We start from the raw sequence: 23,633 nt of genomic DNA, 5'->3' as shown, positions 1-23,633 counted from the left end.
TCCATCCCTTACTACAACATTTTCAGACAAGATAGAACGGCCAAAGGGGGCGGTGTTGCAATCCACTACAAAGATAGCATGCAGAGTTCTGTCCTACTATCCAAGTCTGTACCCAAACAATTGGAACTTCTACTCTTAAAAATCCACCTCTCTAAAAACAAGTCTCACCGTTGCCGCCTGCTATAGACCACCCTCTGCCCCCAGCTGTGCTCTGGACTCCATATGTGAACTGATTGCCCCCCATCTATCTTCAGAGCTCGTGCTGCTAGGCGACTTAAACTGGAACATGCTTAACACCCCAGCCATCCTACAATCTAAGGTTGGTGCCCTCAATCTCACACAAATTATCAATGAACCTACTAGGTACCACCCCAAAGCCGTAAACACGGGCACCCTCATAGATATCATCCTAACCAACTTGCCCTCTAAATACACCTCTGCTGTTTTCAACCAAGACCTCAGCGATCACTGCCTCATTGCCTGCAACCTTAATGGGTCAGCGGTCAAACGACCTCCACTCATCACTGTCAAACGCTCCCTGAAACACTTCAGCGAGCAGGCCTTTCTAATCGACCTGGCCGGGGTATCCTGGAAGGATATTGATCTCATCCCGTCAGTAGAGGATGCCTGTTTTTTTTTTTAATGCCTTCCTCACTATCTTAAATAAGCATGCCCCATTCAAGAAATTTAGAACCAGGAACAGATATAGCCCTTGGTTCTCTCCAGACCTGACAGCCCTTAACCAACACAAAAACATCCTATGGCGTTCTGCATTAGCATCGAACAGCCCCCGTGATATGCAACTTTTCAGGGAAGCTAGAAACCAATATACACAGGCAGTTAGAAAAACTAAGGCTAGCTTTTTCAAGCAGAAATTTGCTTCCTGCAACACAAACTCAAAAAAGTTCCGGGACACTGCAAAGTCCATGAAGAATAAGAACACCTCCTCCCAGCTGCCCACTGCACTCAGGATAGGAAACACTGTCACCACCGATAAATCCACTGTAATTGAGAATTTCAATAAGCATTTTTCTACGGCTGGCCATGCTTTCCACCTGGCTACTCCTACCCCGGTCAACAGCACTGCACCACCCAAAACAACTCACCCAAGCCTTCCCCATTTTTCCTTCTCCCAAATCCAGTCAGCTGATGTTCTGAAAGAGCTGCAAAATCTGGACCCCCACAAATCAGCCGGGCTAGACAATCTGGACCCTTTCTTTCTAAAATGATCTGCCGAAATTGTTGCAACCCCTATTACTAGCCTGTTCAACCCCTCTTTCGTGTCGCCTGAGATTCCCAAAGATTGGAAAGCAGCTACGGTCATCCCCTTCTTCAAAGGGGGGGACACTCTTGACCCAAACAGCTACAGACCTATATCTATCCTACCCTTCCTTTCTAAGGTCTTTGAAAGCCAAGTCAACAAACAGATAACTGACCATTTAGAATCCCACCATACCTTCTCTGCTATGCAATCTGGTTTCAGAGCTGGTCATGGGTGAACCTCAGCCACGCTCAAGGTCCTAAACGATATCTTAACCGCCATCGATAAGAAAAAATACTGTGCAGCCGTATTCATTGACCTGGCCAAGGCTTTCGACTCTGTCAATCACCACATCCTCATCGACAGACTCGATAGCCTTGGTTTCTCAAATGATTGCCTCGCCTGGTTCACCAACTACTTCTCTGATAGAGTTCAGTGTGTTAAATCGGAGGGCCTGTTGTCCGGGCCTCTGGCAGTCTATATAGGGGTGCCACAGGGTTCAATTCTTGTATACATCAATGTTGTCGCTCTTGCTGCTGGTGAGTCTCTGATCCACCTCTACGCAGACGACATCATTCTGTATACTTCTGGCCCTTCTTTGGACACTGTTAACAACCCTTCAGACGAGCTTCAATGCCATACAACTCTCCTTCCGTGGCCTCCTCCGTGGCCTCCAATCGCTCTTAAATACAAGTAAAACTAAATGCATGCTCTTCAACCGATCGCTGCCCGCACCTGCCCGCCCGTCCAACATCACCACTCTGGACGGTTCTGACTTAGAATATATATATACAAATACCTAGATGTTTGGTTAGACTGTAAACTCTCCTTCCAGACTCACATCAAACATCTCCAATCCAAAGTTAAATCTAGAATTGGCTTCCTATTTCGCAACAAAGCATCCTTCACTCATGCTGCCAAACATACCCTTGTAAAACTGACTACCGATCCTCGACTTCGGTGATGCCATTTACAAAATAGCCTCCAATACCCTACTCAATAAATTGGATGCAGTCTATCACAGTGTCATCTGTTTTGTCACCAAAGCCCCATATACTACCCACAACTGCGACCTGTGCGCTCTCGTTGGCTGGCCCTCGCTTCATACTCGTCGCCAAACCCACTGGCTCCAGGTCATCTACAAGACCCTGCTAGGTAAAGTCCCCCTTATCTCAGCTCGCTGGTCACCATAGCAGCACCCACCTGTAGCACGCGCTCCAGCAGGTATATCTCTCTGGTCACCCCCAAAACCAAATCTTCCTTTGGCCGCCTCTCCTTCCAGTTCTCTGCTGCCAATGACTGGAACGAACTACACACATCTCAAACTGGAAACACTTATCTCCCTCACTAGCTTTAAGCACCAGCTGTCAGAGCAGCTCACAGATTACTGCACCTGCACATAGCCCTTTCACATCGGTTACACCAGCCTAATCTCGGGAGTTGATAGGCTTGAAGTCATAAACAGCTCAATGCTTGAAGCACAGCGAAGAGCTGCTGGCAAACGCGCAACAGTGCTGTTTGAATGAATGCTTATGAGCCTGCTGCTGCCTACCACGGCTCAGTCAGACTGCTCTATCAAATATCAAATCATACACTTAATTATAACATAATAACACACAAAAATACGAGCCTTTGGTCATTAATATGGTCGAATCCGGAAACTACGGAACCGTCCATATTTTATCTAACGGATGGCATCCCTAAGTCTAAATATTTCCGTTACATTGTACAACCTTCAATGTTATGTCATAATTATGTACAATTCTGGCAAATTAATTACGGTCTTTGTTAGGAATAAATGGTCTTCGCATAGTTCGCAACGAGCCAGGTGGCCCAAACTGCTGCATATACCCTGACTGCTTGCACAGAACGCAAGAGAAGTGACACAATTCCCCTAGTTAAAATAAATTCATGTTGGCAGGCAATATTATCTAAATATGCAGGTTTAAAAATATATACTTGTGTATTGATTTTAAAGAAAGGCATTGATGTTTATGGTTAGGTACACATTGGTGCAATGACAGTGCTTTTTTCGCAAATGCGCTTGTTAAATCATCACCCGTTTGGCGAAGTAGGCTGTGATTCGATGAGAAATTAACAGGCACCGCATCGATTATATGCAACGCAGGACACGCTAGATAAACTAGTATCATCAACCATGTAGTTAACTAGTGATTATGTTAAGATTGATTGTTTTTTTTATAACATAAGTTTAATGCTAGCTAGCAACTTACCTTGGCTTCTTGCTGCCCCCGCGTAACAGGTAGTCAGCCTGCCATGCAGGCTCCTCGTGGAGTGCAATGTAAGGCAGGTGGTTAGAGCGTTGGACTAGTAACCGGAAGGTTGCAAGATCGAATCCCAGAGCTGGTCAGGATAAAAATCTGTCGTTCTGCCCCTGAACAAGGCAGTTAACCAACCGTTTCTAGGCCGTGTTCTTAACTGACTTGCCTAGTTAAATCAAGGTAAAAAAAAAAACGTCCACAATCCGTGTCCAAAAATTCCCGATTACCGATTGTTATGAAAACTTGAAATCGGCCATTCCGATTAATCGGTCGACCTCTAGTATGTACCCATGCCTCTCTGAAATCTGTTACTGTTCTCTCAGATAGTGCAAACTCATTGTCAAAGCAAAAACCACCTCAAATAGCCAGCAGCATACCGCCCTGCATACCACTGCTGGCTTGCTTCTGAAGCTAAGCAGGGTTGTTCCTGGTCAGTCCCTGGATGGGAGACCTGATGCTCCTGGAAGTGGTGTTGGAGGGCCAGTAGGATGCACTCTTTCGTCTGGTCTAAAAAAAATATCCCAGTGCCCTGACACTGCCCTGTGTAGGGTGCCATCTTTCGGATTGGACGTTAAACGGGTATCCTGACTCTTTGAGGTCATTAAAGATCTCAAGGCACTTATCGTAAGAGTAAGGGTGTTAACCCCGGTGTCCTGGCTAAATTCCCAATCTGTCCCTCAAACCATCACGGTCACCTAATAATCCCCAGTTTACAATTGGCTCATTCATCCCCCTCCTCTCCCCTGTAACTATTCCCCAGGTCGTTGCTGTAAATGAGAATGTGTTCTCAGTCAACTTACCTGGTAAAATAACAGAAATCAAATTTTATTGTTCACATACACATGATTAGCAGATGTTAATGCGAGTGTAGCGAAATGCTTGTGCATCTAGTTCAGAGTATGCAGTAATATCTAACAAGTAAAAACCACCTCTGTGTGTCTGCAGTGCACTCTGTCAGTGAGTCAGCCAGCCATTTAGAGGTTAGGTTGTCTCTAACAGCACCGGGCGGACAGAGACAGAGACGTAAAAAAACAACCGCTTCCTCTTCTCCCGTGGCTATATCTCCCAGACCTCTTTATCTTGACCATACCCCTCTCTCTTTCTCTTTCACTGTCTCTCTCTCTCTCTCTTTCACTGTCTCTGCACAGTACTCTGGCATCCTTGGCCGCGAGAGCTAAAAGCTTTTCATGTCACCACTGTATGTCGTCAGGGATCATGCACTCATTTTGCTGGGCTTGTTTGAGAACAGGAGCGAGGGAATGTTTTCTCCCTGTCTCTTTACTCTTCTCCTCCCATTCCTTTAGATGAATAAGTTATGGACCTGTGCCCCTGTTACCAGTAGAGCACCGCTCAATGCTCCTACTGCATCATCATCAGTCCTCTATAACAGCCCAGAGAATAGGAGGGAAACTTCCTGATGACATGTGTTTGGGTAGCGTCTCAAATGGCACCCTATTCCCTATGTAGTGCCCTCCTTTTGACCAGGACCAATAGGGATCTGGTTAAAAGTAGTGCTCTACATAGGGAATAGGGTGCCATTTGGTACGTGTAAACACTGATTCCCTCTCTGTGTTATTCCAACAATCTGGTGTTCTCACGTTTCCAATTCCCTTTGACGGAGATAGTGTGTACATAGCAGTGCAAAGCAAACGCTCTGGTCCCAAGCTTCTATTTGAACTGTGGGCAGCAAGGTGAGATATTAGAACTGTTGTACTGTGAAATATAGATCAATTAAATCCATATGCATATTATGTATTTAAAGATAGCTGTCCAGTAAAGGTATTGGCTATGTTTTTATTTATCCTTTATTTAACTAGGCAAGTCAGATAAGGAACAAATTCTTATTTAAAATTACGGCCTACCCCAGGCCAAAACCCGGACGACGCTGGGCCAATTGTGCACCACCCTATCCCGGCCAGATGTGATACAGCCTAGATTCGAACCAGGGACTGTAGTGACGCCTCTCGCACTGAGATGCAGTGCCTTAGACCGCTGCGCCACTCGGGAGCCCTGTTGCTATAGCTCACTGGGCTCTACAGAAGACCGTATGTGCCTGTGTTTGCATACTTTATTCCCCTGTGCTTGTATGACATTGGCTATTGGCTGTGTTTGAGGTTATGTCTTCTTTACCACTGAGCTCTCTGTCCCTACTCTCTGGCTGTGAATTTACTGTACTAAGCCCATATTAGGAGCCCAGACATTCAGCCTGCAGCCTCTACTATAGCCTAGTCTCAGAGCCAGCGAGAATACAGATTAGGGCCAGCGCCCTACTTTCCATTTTCCCTCTCTACCATCCATTAAACTGCATTTGTTTACGGCAATTAAGCCTCTGAAAAGAGGAAGGACTCAGAGGAACTGATGCTAAACAGCACAAACAATGGACTGGTTCAATTGAGCCCCCTGTTCTTTTAATGTCCCCTGTCCCTTTTAGCTTACTGTTGTAATGCCAAATGGACTCTTACCATGCAGTTGTTGTAGGCTTACAATACTGTCAGATGCTCTGTCTCATCCTCAAGGGGATATGCTTTTATTTATCATATACAGGCTAGTTTCTGGACATGATTTTGAGACTTCATAAAGGCCGTTGGTGTCTTTGTGTCACTGACTCATATTAACACTAGTAGTCAATCAGCTCTTACTGTAATGAGGTCATGACATATCCATGGCTCTCCTCTCCTGATAAAGACCTGAGTGTGTCTGTGATATGTTAATGACCCAGCCATTAATTGTGTCTCCCAGGTATATAAAGGAAAGGTAAAGCTAAAGTAACCGAAAGATCGCTGGTTCGATTCCCTGAGCCGACTAGTTGAAAAATCAGTCGATGTGCCCTTGAGTAGGTCACTTAACCCTAATTGATCCTGTAAGTCACTTTGGATAAGAGTGTCTGCTAAATGTACATTTTGGTCCAAAAATCTACTGAAATGCTAAGAATCTCCGGTTAACAATTTATTGATGCTCATATTATATTATTTCTGCCTTCCGAAAATACCTAAAATTTGGTGACAACAGTGTGGAGCCACATGTAACTGTGTTGACTGTCATTGATCTACAAGTCATTTGCAAGCCGAACAACCCCCAGGCAAAATCAGTAGCCTAGTCAAACTGAGCACGGTGCCCAGCTTCGCGCGCTGACCAACGAGAGGTAGGCAGCCTGTTCCTGACCTTGCACATCTGTGCGCCACCTTCAGCTTGCAAATGCTAAAATGGCTTATTAGTTGAGTGACAACCTGTGTAATTTGCTAGTTTATTGTTATTTATTTGCTGTTTGAAATTGTGTGAAAGTAAACCGGAAACCCAACTCTCATCTGGCTGTACCTGCTGAATGGGGCTTACAACAGATTTTTATTTTGATTGTTCAGGTTCTCTATCGGCAATACTTTTTTAAACAATCAGTGTATATTGTCATTTTTAGATATACAGGGTAAAGTTGATAATTTCATAATGAGGACAGCAATCACTTTTGCGAGGTGCAGTTCATGGCCGTAAAGAAAGGAGAAGAGAAACTGATGCTATTGTGGACGTTAAACACGTCCACACGCGCACACACACACACACACACACACACACACACACACACATGTTTGGACTGACGGAATTACCATAACATCAGTCCTCATTTAACAATGCTTAACCTACATATAAAAAGCCATTCAAGCAAACCTAAATTAATTTGAGAAATATTGTTTAGATGATTAAAAATTCTATGCAAATTACCATTCTATTATGGCATTGCTAGTAATAACGTCTTTTGACTTCTCAACCGTCTGGTAGAGCTCTGTAATTTCCAGAATAGACATAAAGTTGTAAAAAAAAACTATTGGGAGTTGTTATTTGAGTTATAGGAATGCTTACTTTATCAACAATATGTTTTTCAAGAAGAGAGTTCAAAGGATTAAGATTAGCAATAATGACTGTATAAAATATTGAGCTATATTGTATGCTCACAAAACTGTTTTTTTTTCTTCTCAAAGGTAGGGGTCGAAATTATTGACAACCCTGAAGATTCTTGGAAATAAAGTAGTCCATTTTTTTGGTAGTATTCGGTCCCATGTTTCTAGCATGAAATGATTACATCAAGCTTGTGACCCTACAAACTTGTTGGATGCATTTGCAGTTTGTTTTGGTTGTTTCAGATTATTTTGTGCCCAATAGAAATGAATGGAAAATAATGTATTGTGTCATTTTGGAGTCACTTTTATTGTAAATAAGAATATAATATGTTTCTAAACACTTCTACATTAATGTGGATTTTACCATGATTACAGATAATCCTGAATGAAATGTGAATAATGATGAGTGAGAAAGTTACAGAGGGTCCAAGATCATACCCCCAAGACATGCTAACCTCTTGGGAGTATGATCTTTGACCCTCTGTAACTCTTACAGATATCTTAGTGATCTTCTGAAATCTATCATGTTCAAACATATCCTTCATGTCAATTATCTTTTTTGGAAAGAAAGAATGTCTGTCTTTTTTTGAAAGAAAGAATGTCTGTCTTTTTTTTGAAAGAAAGAATGTCTGTCTTTTTTTGAGGAACAGAAAGAATGTCTGTCTTTTTTTGAAAGAAAGAATGTCTGTCTTTTTTTGAAAGAAAGAATGTATTGTCTTTTTTTTGAAAGAAAGAATGTCTTGTCTTTTTTTTGAAAGAAAGAATGTCTTGTCTTTTTTTTGAAAGAAAGAATGTCTGTCTTTTTTTGAAAGAAAGAATGTCTGTCTTTTTTTTGAAAGAAAGAATGTCTGTCTTTTTTTTGAAAGAAAGAATGTCTGTCTTTTTTTGAAAGAAAGAATGTCTGTCTTTTTTTGAGGAACAGAAAGAATGTCTGTCTTTTTTTGAGGAACAGAAAGAGAGCTGTAAAATAGAGACTTTCACAAGCTGTTTAACGGACACTATGACTGTACTGTACGGATACAGTTCTGCTGCTCCTCAGATGTTCACAGACGTTAACTGTGACAGAGAACACACTGCAGCCCTCCACTAATTTCTTAATTGACTGTGGGACATGTTATACTTTATTTACTTTTGGAACCAAACTAACCATTAGAGAATGACTTTGAAACCTTTTAAGTACCATTCAACTGGAGGTTGAAAGGGCGAAGGATTGGAACAACAAAAAGCTGTGAGCTGTTAGTCACCAAGGAGAAAGGCGTCTGAAATAACTAAAGAAGAAGAAGAAGGGCTCCATACTGTTTGCAGCACTCCGACGGGTGTTACTGTATCAAACCAACATTCTACAGATTTCAACCGGATCCGAACAATCATCTCAGTAGATTTGACTGTTGTTGGGAGAGATGAGAGCCATGTTTTCCCTGTTCCTGTTGATTCAGAGTGTTAGTGGATGGATGCATCCTAAATGCCACGTTTATAACAGTGGGGAATACTTTCCCACCTGGAACTACTGTCCTTTGGCAGAACAGTACACTGCTGCCTGTCGAGATGTCACAGACATCGAGGAGGATCTGCTTGGACTTCCCTCTAATATCAATACCCTCTGCATATCTATGAAACGTGGGGAAAATAGTTCCATGTCTCTGGGCTTTTTCGCTCGTTTTCAGTATTTGGAGTATCTGTACATTGGAGGCTGTTTTCCTCAAATCCTTCCAGCTGGGAATAGCCAGGGCCTTCAAAATCTGCAACATATGCACATTAATGGATTGGTCACTGGGTGCTGTGATTGTTATATTGGGCCTAACACATTCAGAGATCTAGTCAAGCTAAGTAATTTGACCATATATGGTTATAGGCTATCAGCAATGGCACCAGATGTTTTCCATTGCCTACCTCAATTACAAAGTGTCTATTCATGAACCCTGTGTAGAGAATTTGTCAGAAATACTATGCAGAATAGTTAATATAATTTCACTTACAAAGTTAAATGTACATGCACCAAATATACAATCGTTAAACCAATCAAACTGCTCCATCTTAAAAGCTACCGAAAGCAATCTAACAAGCGTCAATTTAGATTTCGGTCAAATAAACCGTATAGAGGAAGGTGCACTGGCCTGTCTCCAGAACCTGACACATTTTTCTGGGGGCCTAAACCAGGATGTCCTACTGCGCCTTCCCCTGTCTGGCATTAAGCAAATCCGGGTCTTGTATTCCTATGGTAGCAATAGCATTGATTTTGAAAGTATCTGTAATGTAGTGTTTTTGCTTTCCATCAAGGAAATACATTTTGCCAATGTCAATACAAGCAGCCTCTCCATGTCCAGTGTTGAATTGTGCATTGGGCTGGAATATATGGGTTTTGATGGACCTGGTGCCTTCCATTCTTCTCCCCATTTGAAATTGAATTTTATTTCCAGTCTCAAAAACCTTAAAATGCTATATGTATCTGGCCAGGCAGAAAACAGTCTTGACCTCTGCTCATTCCGAAAACAACCAATCACATGGTTAACAGAACTCACTTTCATGTCGAGCAATGTACAAACGCTTTTTGCAAAACGGTTCAGCTGTCTTGAGAACCTGCGGTCTCTAGATTTGTCATGTAGTTTCATTTCAAACATTGAAGACTTTGCTTTCTTCGGATTGGCAAATCTGGAGTCCTTAGACATGACACAAAATAGTATAACCCAGTTATATGCAAACACGTTTATTGGTTTACATAGTTTGACATTGTTAGACCTCAGGGAAAATCCACAGATCTACAATATTGAAGCAATGTCTTTCGCACAACTTACGTGTCTAAGACAAGTGTTTCTGGGGTACTTGAACTATCCACCAAGAGAACCCGTGATAAAGCTGAATCTGACACTTGTATTCGGTGACGTTCTGAGTCACCTGACTCATCTGCACATTAGTTCAGGTATGAGGCCAATGCAGTTGATTATTGGCAGTAACATCACATCTAAACAGAACCTGAGTCTCCAACTCAAAGGCCAGACAGTGTCATTTGAAGACTGTGACAGACCCTTCTTTCAGTCTGTAACCCATCTTCATGCTGATGCTGAAGAATTCCTTTGTGGATCTGAATTCATGGGAAAGTACTTCAGGTCTGTGGAGACATTTGTGTACAGATCAAAGCTTTCAGCTAAAAGTGTGGACTTAACATCAATGAATCAGCTCATTCACCTGAGGAAACTGACTCTAGTACAGCGTTCTGCCGACATCATTTTTCACAACCTGACCAAACTGGAGGTTCTGAAACTTTCAAACTGCAGGATTGACTCTTTGGAGGGGGGTTTAACTAAAGACTTTAAATCCTTGAAAACCTTATATTTGCGTATCGAGAACGTTTATCATGTAATCTACAGCTTTACTGAACCTCTCTCTAGCCTAAAGTATTTGATACTTGATACATTACAGATTTTTTGCGGTTGTGACAATGCTTGGCTCATTGCATGGGCAAAGAGGTACAGGCCGGTTGAAGTGATCATGCTTAATCATGAAGTTATGTATAATTTAGAGGACTTGATATGCTTGTCAGACAATGGACTAGACACACCTAACTTTGTCAAGTACACAGAAGCCAACTGCACAACAGAGGTGGGCTTTGTGCTCTTTGCTGCGACTGGCCTGGGAGTCATCTTCTTCATGCTGGTGGTGCTGGTCCATAATCTGGCCGGTCCTTACCTCCTCCCCCTCTACTACATCACCCTTGGCTGGCTGTCAGAGGCGATGCGATCAAACACCAGGGGGCGCTACCACTACGATGCGTTTGTCTCCTACAGCGGGAAGGACGAGCGCTGGGTGGTGGAGGAGCTACTACCCAACCTGGAGAAGAGGGGTCCCCCTTTCCTGCACCTCTGTCTGCACAGCAGGGACTTCCAGCTGGGGAAGGACATTGTGGAGAACATCACAGACAGCCTCTACCGGAGCCGTCGCACACTCTGCCTGGTCAGTCGCCACTACCTGCACAGTAACTGGTGCTCCCTGGAGATGAAGCTGGCCACCTCCAGACTGCAGGTGGAACAAAGGGACATCCTCCTCCTGGTCTTCCTGGAGAAGATCCCCCCTCGCTGGCTGTCTGCCCACCACAGGCTGGCTCGCCTGGTCAAGACCAGGACCTATCTGGACTGGCCCCAGGACCCCCATCAGCACCAGGCATTCTGGAACAGACTGTGGGCTAAACTGAAACCTCCAACTGAAGCCTGAGATCAGAGGTTTATGTAGAACCTTGTGTTAATGCTGAGACAAATAATGTTAGCAGATTTGTTGAGGTATTGCATTTGCAGTTAAAAGTCCTCAGTACTAAGAGCCTCCCGAGTGGCGCAGCGGTCTAAGGTGTTGCATCGCAGTGCTTGAGGCGTCACTACGCACCCGGGTTCAATCCCAGGCTGTGTCACAGCCTGCCATGACCGGGAGACCCATGAGGTGGCGCACAATTGGCCCAGCGTCGTCCAGGTTAGGGGAGGGTTTGGCCGTCCGGGATTTACTTGTCCCATCTCGCTCTAGCGACTCCTTGTGGTGGGTAGAGCACCTGCAAGCTGACTCCTTGGGGCGGGCAGCTGGTGACCTGCACGTCGGTCGCCAGCTAGACTGTGTTTCCTTCCTCCGCGTCAAAAAGCAGTGCGGCTTGGCAAGATCGTGTTTTGGAGGACGCATGGCCCTCGACCTTTGCCTCTCCCGAGTCCGTAGGGGAGTTGCAGCTTTGGGACAAGACTACCAATTGGGGAGAAAAAGTTTTTAAACATTATTTAATAATCCTCGGTACAAAACGCCTACCGGTATTTGAGGTTTGTTTAGACAATTCTGATTCCTTAAATTAAATAAGCCTGTTTTATTTTTTTCTCTCCAAATTCAACACCTTATCACTAACACATATGTTTGTTTGTGTCTTTGTTGCTTAGAGGACCTGAAAAGGGCTCTATCACTGGTTTTATACTATTTTTGTTGTATATCAGGGTAAAACCAATGTAGCCATCTGCTGTATGCTGCTTTGAATGACAATGCATGAATGACCATGAACCATTTATTTTAATTTCAACATAGATCAGAGGTTTGTCCATACATTTAGTTGCTAGTTGTTTAACAAATGTTTTGCCTGTATATGGTCTGCTACATATGTCATTTAACAATTCTTAACTCATGGGTGTGGGGAGGTGACTCCCTTTCTGGACAATTGTTATTTCTGCGCTATATTTGTGAGTTGGCGGGAACCTTGTTTTATTGATTTATTTGATTATTGATAACTGTTAACATTTAAGTACTTTACCGTGATTGTTTTCAATTAAAATGGTCAAAAAGAAACAAAAATTGTGTTTTAGCAAATAGCAATTTCTGAATTAGTGACGTCGCCAGGCATGCAAAATTCCATCCCACCAAAACAGGCTGAAATTTCAGGCAATCTTTTCAAACAGCTCTTACACTAAAAGGGCATTATCATCACTTTCACAAATTCACAGCATTATTCCAACCTCATTGTGTGTAAATATACAGTATATAAAACACAGGAAAAACTTGCTTTTGTCTGCGTTGGGCCTTCAAAAAACAATTCCCCTGCCTTAGCATAAGCAGAAGGAGTTATCTATATTTTCAACGACCACAGAGAACTGTCTTATCAGACCAGTTTTCAGCAGCTTGCCTAGACCAGCAATGCACTGGCTATGGTAGGCCACAGAATAGGCCTGTTATGGCTGTCTAGCCTCCATTATTATGGTGTCTGATGGAGAGTACAGCCTTATCAGTATAAGCCACAGAGAAGCATCATCCCTCAAGCTAGAGGTCAGGTCTTCCCCGGGAGTAACCTTGGCTAAGACCTGAATAATTTATGTTAGCTCCTTGAGGCTTGAGCTCTGTGGGCAAACACAAGCTATAGACTCGGGTTCATACCCAGTTGGTCACAGAAGCATCTCTCTAGCCACAAGTTAAGCCCTCCCCAGGTCTTCCTAGTGGTCGTCCAGGGTGAAAGTTGCAGACGGGCCAGGGGGTCCCATTCTTTATCAAGGTGACTATGGACTCCATAGAGAGAAGGGGGCAACACACACATGACATTGTCACAGGGAAAGCCAGGGAGATAAGACTGGAAAGCTGTTCATGTTGGCGCTGCCTAGGTGGGTGGGTAGATTTACAGAGGGGAGGGCGCGGCAGACGAATCTCAGGATTTCTGCTACCTTTTCCGCCACACAATTTACATCCGTCGTACTGTACATTCCTATAGAGTCGACCAGATACCTGTCAGTGAGTACAGTATGATATCGACCCAGAGTGGAGTCTGTTGGCGAGCCAGATTTTTTTCATGAAGGTAACGCAAAGTAACATAAATAGGAATATAACGTGTTACTTAAATGTAATGATTAATATGTACTTTTTCAAGTAACAAATCCCAACACTCTGGTGGTAACTAGTGGGAAATATATTACTTTACCAAGTAACTAATCCCAACACTGGTGGTCACTATCGGGCATAGCCACAGTCATAAAGTCTGATTTTGAACCTAACCTTAACCACACTGCTAACTTTATGCCCAACCTTAAACACGTTTTACTATATAGCCAATTTGGACTTTTAACGGAAACCGCTTAGCTGGGCCTCCAGGAGAAGATTCATCCCTATAAACGTCAACCTGCATAAAGGCATATGCTACAGGGCTCTGGAGAAGACTACAGTAGCAGATAATGGTAACATACTTGAAGTGAAATCCCAAATTCAAGGACATTAGGAAATGGCGGCACTCCAAAATGGTCAAGAAGACTTAGTGGCGGGAGGACACATTGCTCTGTCTCCTCCCTTTCCACATGAGGTGTGCGTTTGTGTGTATGGGTATGTGCGTGTAGCATTATAGCTGTGATGTTCATTGCTAAGATCATTTCCAAGAACTTCCTCTATTTACAGACGCCTGATGAGCTTTCCTGTAACCCATATTTATACCAAATAAGTCATTTAAAAAAGTTCAATGTAAGTGTGTTCTGTATTGAAAATAAGATATCTGAACAACTCTCCTACTTGCCTATACTAGTACAAAAAAAATACACTTTGTCATACATGATCTCAAAAGGTAGCCTGAACATGTGTGAAACATGGAGGAAAAACCTGCGTCATTAGAAATGTAACAACTATTTTGGGGACGTTGCGCGATACAGCACCGAAAAATGCACCGATTTGGACACAAAATTACCATGATTTGTTCAAATTTGACATCTGTCCTTATTAACATATAAACATATCTACTGTATAAAAGCAATTCAAGCAGATCTAAATCAATGTATATAATATTCTTGTAAAAATGATATGCAAATTACTATTCTAATATGACATTGCTAGTAATTTCCCAAAATAACATCTAGTTGTAAAAATAAAAAAAACAGCTAGATGTTATTATTTGAGTCGTTCGTACTTGGATTTTAAAGTGACATATTTTTTTCAAGAAGAGACAGTTAAATGGTTAAGACTGGTTTGTATTACCTACAGCCCATTTCCTGTGAGAGGGAGCTGGAGCCCAGTGCCTTTTACAGTAGGTACTGTACAGTGCCCTTTACAGGAGGTAGTAGGTAGTGTACACTGCCTTTTACAGGAGGTAGTAGGTACTGTACAGTACCTTTTTTACAGGAGGTAGTAGGTAGTGTACAGTGCCTTTTACAGGAGGTAATAGGTACTGTACAGTGCCTTTTACAGGAGGTAGTAGGTACTGTACAGTGCCTTTTACAGGAGGTAGTAGGTACTGTACAGTGCCTTTTACAGGAGGTAGTAGGTAGTGTACAGTGCCTTTTACTGGAGGTAGTAGGTAGTGTACAGTGCCTTTTACTGGAGGTAGTAGGTAGTGTACAGTGCCTTTTACAGGAGGTAGTAGGTAGTGCACAGTGCCTTTTACAGGAGGTAGTAGGTAGTGTACAGTGCCTTTTACAGGAGGTAGTAGGTAGTGCCCAGTGCCTTTTACAGGAGGTAGTAGGTAGTGCACAGTGCCTTTTACAGGAGGTAGTAGGTACTGTACAGTGCCTTTTACAGGAGGTAGTGGGTAGTGTACAGTGCCTTTTACATGAGGTAGTAGGTACTCTACAGTACTGTTAAGACTAACAGAGAGAGGCAGTAAGCATGCTGCACTTACACTACTAAGTATCTATTATTGCTCTTTAGGGGTTAAGCCCAGGTTCTTCTCTATAACTATATTTAAGCAATGAGACATGAAGTGGTGTGGTGTATGGCCAATATACCATGGCTAAGGGCTGTTCATAAGCACGACACATCACGTCATACCCGTGGTATACGGTCTGATATACTACGGCTGTCAGCGAATCAGCATTCAGGGCTCGAACCACCCAGTTTATAAAATGCTATATGAGTGGATTGATTGATCAAAGTATTTGTAAATCATGTTTTATCAGCTGATCCATTGACTGATTTCCCCCTCATTGTCCCCCTGTCCTTCAGCATCACCTCCTACCAGACCTTGCCCCGCAACATGCCCAGCCACCGTGCCCAGATCGTTCCCCGCTACCCCGAGGGCTACCGTACCCTCCCCAGGAACATGCTGTCCCGACCCGAGAGCATCTGCAGCGTGGCCGGCTCCATCTACGACCGTGCCCTGGCTCCCACATCCAACGCAGGTGATGGGTCTTAAACTTTACTGTTGTACTTGGCTGTGCCCCATTCTCTATGTAGTGCACTACTTTTGACCAGGGACTATAGGGGATAAGGTGCCGTTTGGGACGCAGTTGAAGACTTTGCTGTTATACTTTCTTGCACTCGCACTTCTTTTCTTTCTGGCACTGATTTTGCAGATTGTGGCTGTCTTGAGGTTGTACGGTTTCACTTGTAATGACTGTGATATATTGTGTTGATATATATTTGTTTTAACCTAGTTAAAGTCTGTGTGGATAAGAGCCTCTGCAAAATGACTGAAATGTAAAACTGTAAATGCAGACAAGAGGCGCTCCATGAGGGACGACACCATGTGGCAGCTGTATGAGTGGCAGCAGAGGCAGGCCTTCTCCAGGCAGGGTCCACCACCACCAGGCCACTACGGGACCCTGCCCAGCCCCAAGACCATGGGGAACATCTCTGAGCACCAGGGGGTGGCCCCCTCCATCCCCACATCCCCCTCCCATGGATCCCTGGCCCTCTACCACACCTTCTCCCCCCCGGGCCAGCACCGCAGAGACAACCCACCAGGGTCGACCAGGTCCGAGGTGTCCTCACCCATCTTCAGAGGGGACCAGACTATGACTATAGACTGCAGGCACAGGACTCACCTCACCAAGGTAACGGACAAGGAATGGAACACAATCATCTAAGACAGTCTTACACATCAAAATAATCACCAGGGGTTTCAAGCATACAGAAATGACTGGAATTGCTCTGCATTGAGCAGTAGTTATTTTATTTATTAATATGGCATACATTTTAGTTGTCGGCCAGTTGAAATCAGTACATGTAACAGAGCATCCTGTCTCTCTCTCTCTCTCTCTCTCTCTCTCTCTCTCTCTCTCTCTCTCTCACAGTATAACTACCCACCTGACCGCCGGTCCATGCCAGCAGGCATCCCAGTGCAGACCATTACCCCACAGTCACTCCAGGGCAAGACGGTGAGTCACGCATCTCTCTCTGACCTCCTTCACCTCTTCTCTGCTTTCTTGTTCTCCTCTCTACTGTCCTCTTTTCTCTCAACAACAATGTATTGTGAGTGATAGTTATGCTATTGGTATGATTTCAATGGGACGCAAATACAAATCTGTTTTTGTGGCAGGAATAAAAACAAGCACACAAGCTATCATGTATTACTGTCGTTCTGTCATGCTACAATGGATAGCCTGTATGTGTACTGTATTTCTGTCAGAGTGTGTGCCTCGTTACATTCTCTGCTGTCTTCTATTGCAAGCATTTGTTATTTCTGTCAGTAGCAGACACAATTTGATTAAAATAATGGCATTGTCTTGGTGATGATACGGAAAGAGAGAGAGATAGTGGCACCAACGAAATTGCCTTTGGCTGTGTCCTCTCAAATTGAGTAGACTAGAATCAGCCAGAGAGATTGATATTCTCCACAGTTAATTTTGTAACTCTCTGAATATTATTGTGATTGTGCAATTCCAGTGGAATGCGTACAGAGCGCGCGGCTTCAGAATGCAGTTGATGAGAAATATTTGTAATAAGTGATTTGAAATGATCGCTTTTACTGTTACTGAATATATTCTCTCACTTTTCATCTCCATTTGATGGAAAGTTACTCCGTTTGGAGTCAGGAGACCGAGGGAGTTTATTTCAGACAGATTCTCTAAAGGTGTAAGTCCTATAGCCCAGCCACAGCACAGGCCAAGACCCAAAACCAGTGTTTCCAAAGGCATCTTGTGCCTAAAGACTTGTCAGAGTCCTGGTTAGAAACATAGGTTAGGGCAGGGATTACAAAAGCTATCGCTAATTTTCCTCAATTTAAAACCATCGCCAAATGGAAAATCAAGAAAGGTTTGGTTCATGTATTTGTTCATTGATCGACCGCTGGATGAATTGACTGTCTCGTTATCTCCTCTGTGTCTATGCTGCGTTGTGCAGCCAGAGGAGCTGACCCTGCTGCTAATAAAGCTGCGTCGGCAGCAGGCTGAGCTCAACAGCATCCGGGAGCACACTGTGGCTCAGCTAATGATCCTTAGCATGGAGGGGCCCAACGCCAAGGTTAGCACCAGGAGGGTGCACATACACAGCATGTCATTGGTCACCTCCAGGAGTGGTGTGTGTGTGTGTGGGTGGTTGGGTGTTGATGTGCCATCTCCATGCAGCTCAAGGCTCTATGAGCAGGCCATGCATTCCAGTGAATGCATATTATGTGTTTGCTCCTACCTGTGTGGTTCAGTGGTGGTATGGTTGAGTTTTGGTTCAGTTTTGAACTCCTTTCAACCCTTTGGTGTGCTGTGTTCATCTGGCCTTGATTTCATCTTTTGACATGCAGAGGACAGCATGGTATGAGTATCATGTGATTGCCTTCTTGTTGTCTGCTGTGGTTTCCCAATACCTTTACGAGGAAAGTGTTGGTAAGTAGTTGCAATGGGTTTTGCATGGTTTGGTTTAGTTCAGTAATCAACAGTAAATGGCTGTGGTGGTTCATGCTTCGGATTAATGCCAAAGCCACAGTAGCGACTTCCTCTTTCATCTCCATCTTTCACTATCAGCTTGTACCAGTTCTACTTCTATTTCCTACTGTTTGCCTTACTCAATCTCCTTCTCTCTTTCTCTCCTGTCTGACTCTTCTCTCTTCCCTCTTTCTCTACTGCCTTCTGATGTTAGAGTGAGGTTCTGTCTCATCACCTTCAGAGGAACCTCATGTATCTGGACAGCCAGGTGAGGAGTACTGCTATATCTTTGGTTGCTCTCTGTCTCTGTCTCTCTCTCTCTCTCTGTCTCCCTCTCTCTCTCTCTGTGTCTCCCTCTCTCTATCTCTCTGTCTCTCTCTCTGTGTGTGTCTCTCAGGGTTAGGCACTCCTCAGGGTTGGTCATACACCCAGCTGCTCTCACTCTGCCCAGGGTTATCAGTGACTCAAATGCCAGGGCCGCGCTCCTTTTTGTCTTTTCTATACGTTCTCTCTCCTTCTTCATTCTTTTCTCTCCGGCCCTCCTGAAGCATATACCGTTCACTGCAGAATAGGAGCTGCGCAAACCTGCATTCCCACAGGAGGACATATTGTCTAGCTCAGTACAAGAAAAGTCAAAAATACTTTAAAAATGTTTTTTTAAATGCCTTTCTTGGCATGGTAATGCTGCCCTAAACTAATAAGATTACTTGTGTGTTTTTGTGCTGTATAGTTCGTACAGTCCCCGGAGAACAGTTTTTATTAAAAAAAATTAATGTAAGTCAAGCTTGAGAAAGCCCGAGAGCAAACTTCAACGTTTGATGATGAGTTAGTCACGTCATTATCATAATGTAATTAAGACTATAGAAACAACCTCCGGGGTTTCAGGTAAAGTGGCTAGGACGAGCGACTGACGTTCTGACTAGCGCTCACTCAGGCATAGATAATCAGGGCAGACGTCTAAAGGTGCCGTTTGTTTTTCGGGAACGGGCCCTTTGGTTTAGAACGGGTAAATAATTCAGTTCCTGTTTCAGAAAAGGTCATGTGTAGCAGGAGAAACCACTCTACCATGTGCACACGAGGGACCTCACTTAGTGACTTCACGGAGTCTGATTGTGACCCCTCTAACCAAATATGAAATGATTTGATCTGCCATTTCAAAGGCTTTCACCTCTAATGGCAGGCAATTTCACAGCGGGTTATGAATGAACTTTAACTCGCCGACCCTGCTCTCCCCCCCTGGTCCATAGGCTCTGATGCATGCAATTGTTTTGCTGTTTTGTTGGTAGTTTTTGGTCGGGATGATATTAAGAAAATCAGGACCGTTTTGTCTCTCCTCCGTCTGCTGAGAGGGACTGGCAATATTGTCTTTGGACCCAACTGTAGCCTCCTTGTATCTACTGTAAACATACTAGGACTTCTCCCAAGAGTTCTGGGCCTTTATGGTACAGGTGGTGGCTATAACCCCAGGGTTGTTGGCTCAAGGCCCCCCGTCTCCCTCAATCACTAGTACCTTAAAACAACAATGTGTTCTTTATTTCGATGGATCCTTTCTAGGCTCTGCCGTTGTGTTCGCTAACTAACACCTATATTATGCTGTTGTGTGTTGTTGCTCCCTTCCACCCTGCCTAACGTCGATCTCCACTAGACGAAGGACAGTGAGCCGTTAATCTTCACGATTCACACTATGATTGAGAACTCTGCACCACGGCCTCAACTGTACCAGCAAGTAAGGTCTTATTGGCAAACCAATGACTCTTGTCCTGCACTCCTCTCCTCCCTCCATCATCGATCCCTCCTGTTTTTGTTCACATTGGATGCAGTCAGTCAGTCGGTTCCCCCTCTTCCTGGTGTCATGATCCCAACATTGTTTGACATGTACCTTCATGTGTTGTTTTGACTACAGCACATCCTCTCCATTCATTTGTGCTTTATTCATCAGTCCGAGGTTGGGTTATGGTGGATGTTAATTAGCCATGCCCATCCTACCTCATTGTAACTTGATGGTATTGTTGCTGCTGGGAATTACGGTGGCTGCTACCTTAGAGCCATACCCCCCCATCTTCCTGCAATACCAATGCTGTTGATGATGGATCTTATGTTGGCTCGGCGCTGTACGATCACAGTCAAATCAGAACCTCTCTTCTCTGTGCTTTGTAATGTTGTGTTCAGTTTGTCTACATGGGTTTGATACGAGCTCAATGGATAACCTGTTGTTTAAGTAGCCTAGTGGTTAGAGCGTTGGGCCAGTAACCGAAAGGTTGCTGGATCGAATCCCCGAGCTGATAGGGTAAAAAAATCTGTGGTTCTGCTCCTGAACGAGGCAGTTAACCTACTGTTCCCCGGTAGGCCGTCATTGTAAATAAGAATTTGTTCTTAACTGACTTGCCTAGTTAAATAAAGGTTAAATAAAAAGTTACTAAAATACCATGACTTCCTTTTTTGTGTGGTGGCCCAATAGTGTAACAGTGAATGAAAGAGTGCAGGGGTATTTTATTTGTAGCTGGGTAAATTGTCCTAGAGGGTGTACTGTGTGGGGTCCATAGTCTGGCCTTTCCACTATGCTAAATTATCATTTTATTACAGGCTTCTACAGGTATGACTTCAGCCCTGCTCTCTTAAACCTCCCCCTCTTTAGCCGTCCTGGGGTTGAAAATCACCTGCTTGCTCCTTAACTGAAGTAGTCAGGAGTGTGAGGATGGCTGGTTTTCCCTAGCTGTGTGTGTGTGCGCGGTGTGTGTGACTGTGTGCGTTAATGTGTGTGCCTCCGTAAGGGCCAGATTTAGCCCAGGTCTTTTAGAGGTTTTCATTAGTCAAACTCCAGCCATGACAGAGTGTACCGGGGGACAGTAATGAAGAGTGCACAGAGGGGACGGTAATTAGTGTGGCACAGGGCAGAGCTGCCAGCACAGAGGACTATACACCCAGCCTAGCCAACCACTACAGCAGCCCTCTAGCCTCTCTTAAGGGTGTGTGTGTGTGTGTGTGTGTGTGTGTGTGTGTGTGTGTGTGTGTGTGTGTGTGTGTGTGTGTGTGTGTGTGTTAGAACATCCTCCTCTAGTCTCTGGTGACCTCCTGATGCCAGCTTCCTGTCCTCCATAGCTTCTTCACACCCCTGGAGCCTCCATCAGTAGGACTGTTATCAGTGATGCTACTGAAGTGGAAAACACAGTCTGATTTCCCAGCAGAGGGGACTGACACTCCTTATTGTGAAATGGACATTTGGGCTGAGAAGTTGTATCCAAAGTGTTGTTAAGTCATAAGTCATGTGAAGAGAAGGTCAATGAAATTGCATGGAGAGCTCCATTTCACCCTCCCTCCCTCTCTCTTCTCTCTCTGGGCTTTGTTGACCCTGTGGACAACTCTTGTAAGGACACAGATATTTACCATGAAAACCACATCACAAATGAATAACCAGACCATGGGTGCATCTTAATACTCCTCGTGTCATCTCCTTCATCTGCACTGATCGGAAGACACGGGACGGCTGTCATCAGTATGGTGGATACCTACTAGAAATGTGCTTTTACCTGTCCAGTTCTTTAACCTGTCTAGGACTGGCTCGCCAACAGCCAATGAAATTGCAGGGCGCCAAATACAAAATCAACAGAAATCTCATAAATCAAATTTCTCAAACATAGAAGTATTAGGCACCCTTTTAAAGATAACATTCTCGTTATTCCAGCCACAGTGTCTGATGTCAAAAATACTTTACAGCGAAAGCTCCACAAATGATTATGTTAGGTCACCACCAACTCACAGAAAATCCCAGCCATTTTTCCAGCCAAAGAGAGGAGTCACAAAAAGCACAAATAGAGATAAAATTAATCACTAACCTTTGATGATCTTCATCAGATGACACTCAAAGGACTTTGTTATACAATACATGTATGTTTTGTTCGGTAAAGTTCATATTTATATCCAAAAATCTTATTTTACATTGGCGTGTTATGTTCAGTAGTTTCAAAACATGAAGTGATATTGCAGAGAGCCACATGAATTCACAGAAATACTCATTATAAATGTTGATGAAAATTCAAGTGTTATGCATGGAACTTTAGATATACTTCTCCTTAATGCAACCGCTGTGTCAGATTTCAAAAAAACTTTACGGGAAAAGCATCATCTGAGAACGGCGCTCAGAGCCCAAACCAGCCAAAATAAATATCTGCCATGTTGCGCAGTCAACATTAGTCAGAAATAGCATCATAAATATTCATTTACCTTTGATGATCTTCATCAGAATGCACTCCCAGGAATCACAGTTCCACAATAAATGCTTGTTTTGTTCGATAATGTCCATCATTTATGTCCAATGGCTTCTTTTATTAGGGCGTTTGGTAAACAAATCCAAAATCACGTTCAGGTCCAGTCGGACGAAAAGTTCAAAAAGTTATATTACAGTTTGAAGAAACTTGTCAAACTAAGTATAGAATCAATCTTTAGGATGTTTTTATCATAAATGTTCAATAATGTTCCAACCGGAGAATTCCATTGTCTGTAGAAAAGCAATGGAACGAGAGATACCTCTCATGTGAACTGCGCGTGACTGAGAACGAGGCTGCAGGCAGACCCCTTAGTCAAACAGCTCCCATCCGGCCCCCCTTCACAGTAGAAGCCTGAAACAACGTTCTAAAGACGGTTGACATCTAGTGGAAGCCTTAGGAAGGGCAACATAACCCATATCCAACTGTGTATTCGATAGGGGTTCATAAACTACAAACCTCAGATTTCCCACTTCCTGTTTGGATTTTTTGCCTGCCATATGAGTACTGCTATACTCACAGACATCATTCAAACAGTTTTAGAAACTTCAGAGTGTTTTCTATCCAATACTAATAATATGCATATATTAGCATCTGGGACTGAGTAAGAGGCAGTTCACTCTGGGCACGCTATTCATCCAAAAGTGAAAATGCTGCCCCCTATCCCAAAGAAGAATTTTAACAAGGAGACAAGTAGACTATTGAGAAACACCCCATGTCATGGGTCTGTATTATAGGTTGTTTTGCCGTCCCCTGTCTGTGGCTGTCTTCCCACAGGCAGCCCAATTGTGATCTTTTTTCCACTAATTGGTCTTTTGACCAATCACATCAGATCTTTTCAAATCAGATCTTTTTCAGAGCAGATCTGATTGGTCAGAAGACCATTT

General features: G+C 43.6%; 2 protein-coding genes across 6 annotated transcripts in view; both read left to right on the top strand.

Annotated features, from left to right (window-relative positions):
• Nucleotides 1-23,633, top strand: part of LOC139392837 (pleckstrin homology domain-containing family A member 5-like) — a 176,562-nt gene that overhangs the window by 141,215 nt on the left and 11,714 nt on the right. For 3 of the 5 annotated variants that reach the window (XM_071141129.1, XM_071141128.1, XM_071141130.1), the window contains 3 exons: nt 15,852-16,027; nt 16,344-16,681; nt 16,922-17,005. In XM_071141129.1, the coding sequence (XP_070997230.1) occupies nt 15,852-16,027; nt 16,344-16,681; nt 16,922-17,005 (598 nt within the window). Of the gene's footprint in view, nt 1-15,851; nt 16,028-16,343; nt 16,682-16,921; nt 17,006-17,969; nt 18,090-18,698; nt 18,753-20,129; nt 20,211-23,633 lie in introns of all 5 variants that reach the window. The other 2 variants (XM_071141126.1, XM_071141127.1) reach the window with 2 other exon arrangements.
• On the top strand, nt 8,678-12,559 carry LOC139392886 (toll-like receptor 13). Its single transcript, XM_071141207.1, is given in 2 exon segments — nt 8,678-9,330; nt 9,332-12,559. Coding segments are annotated over 2 exon segments (2,805 nt in total). The 5' UTR covers nt 8,678-8,833; the 3' UTR covers nt 11,640-12,559.

This window comes from Oncorhynchus clarkii, chromosome 33 (genome assembly GCF_045791955.1).
Source record: "Oncorhynchus clarkii lewisi isolate Uvic-CL-2024 chromosome 33, UVic_Ocla_1.0, whole genome shotgun sequence".
Taxonomy (NCBI): Eukaryota; Metazoa; Chordata; class Actinopteri; order Salmoniformes; family Salmonidae; genus Oncorhynchus; species Oncorhynchus clarkii.
The sequence above is the reverse complement of the archived record's forward strand: the minus strand, read 5'-3'. Positions and strand labels throughout refer to the sequence as shown.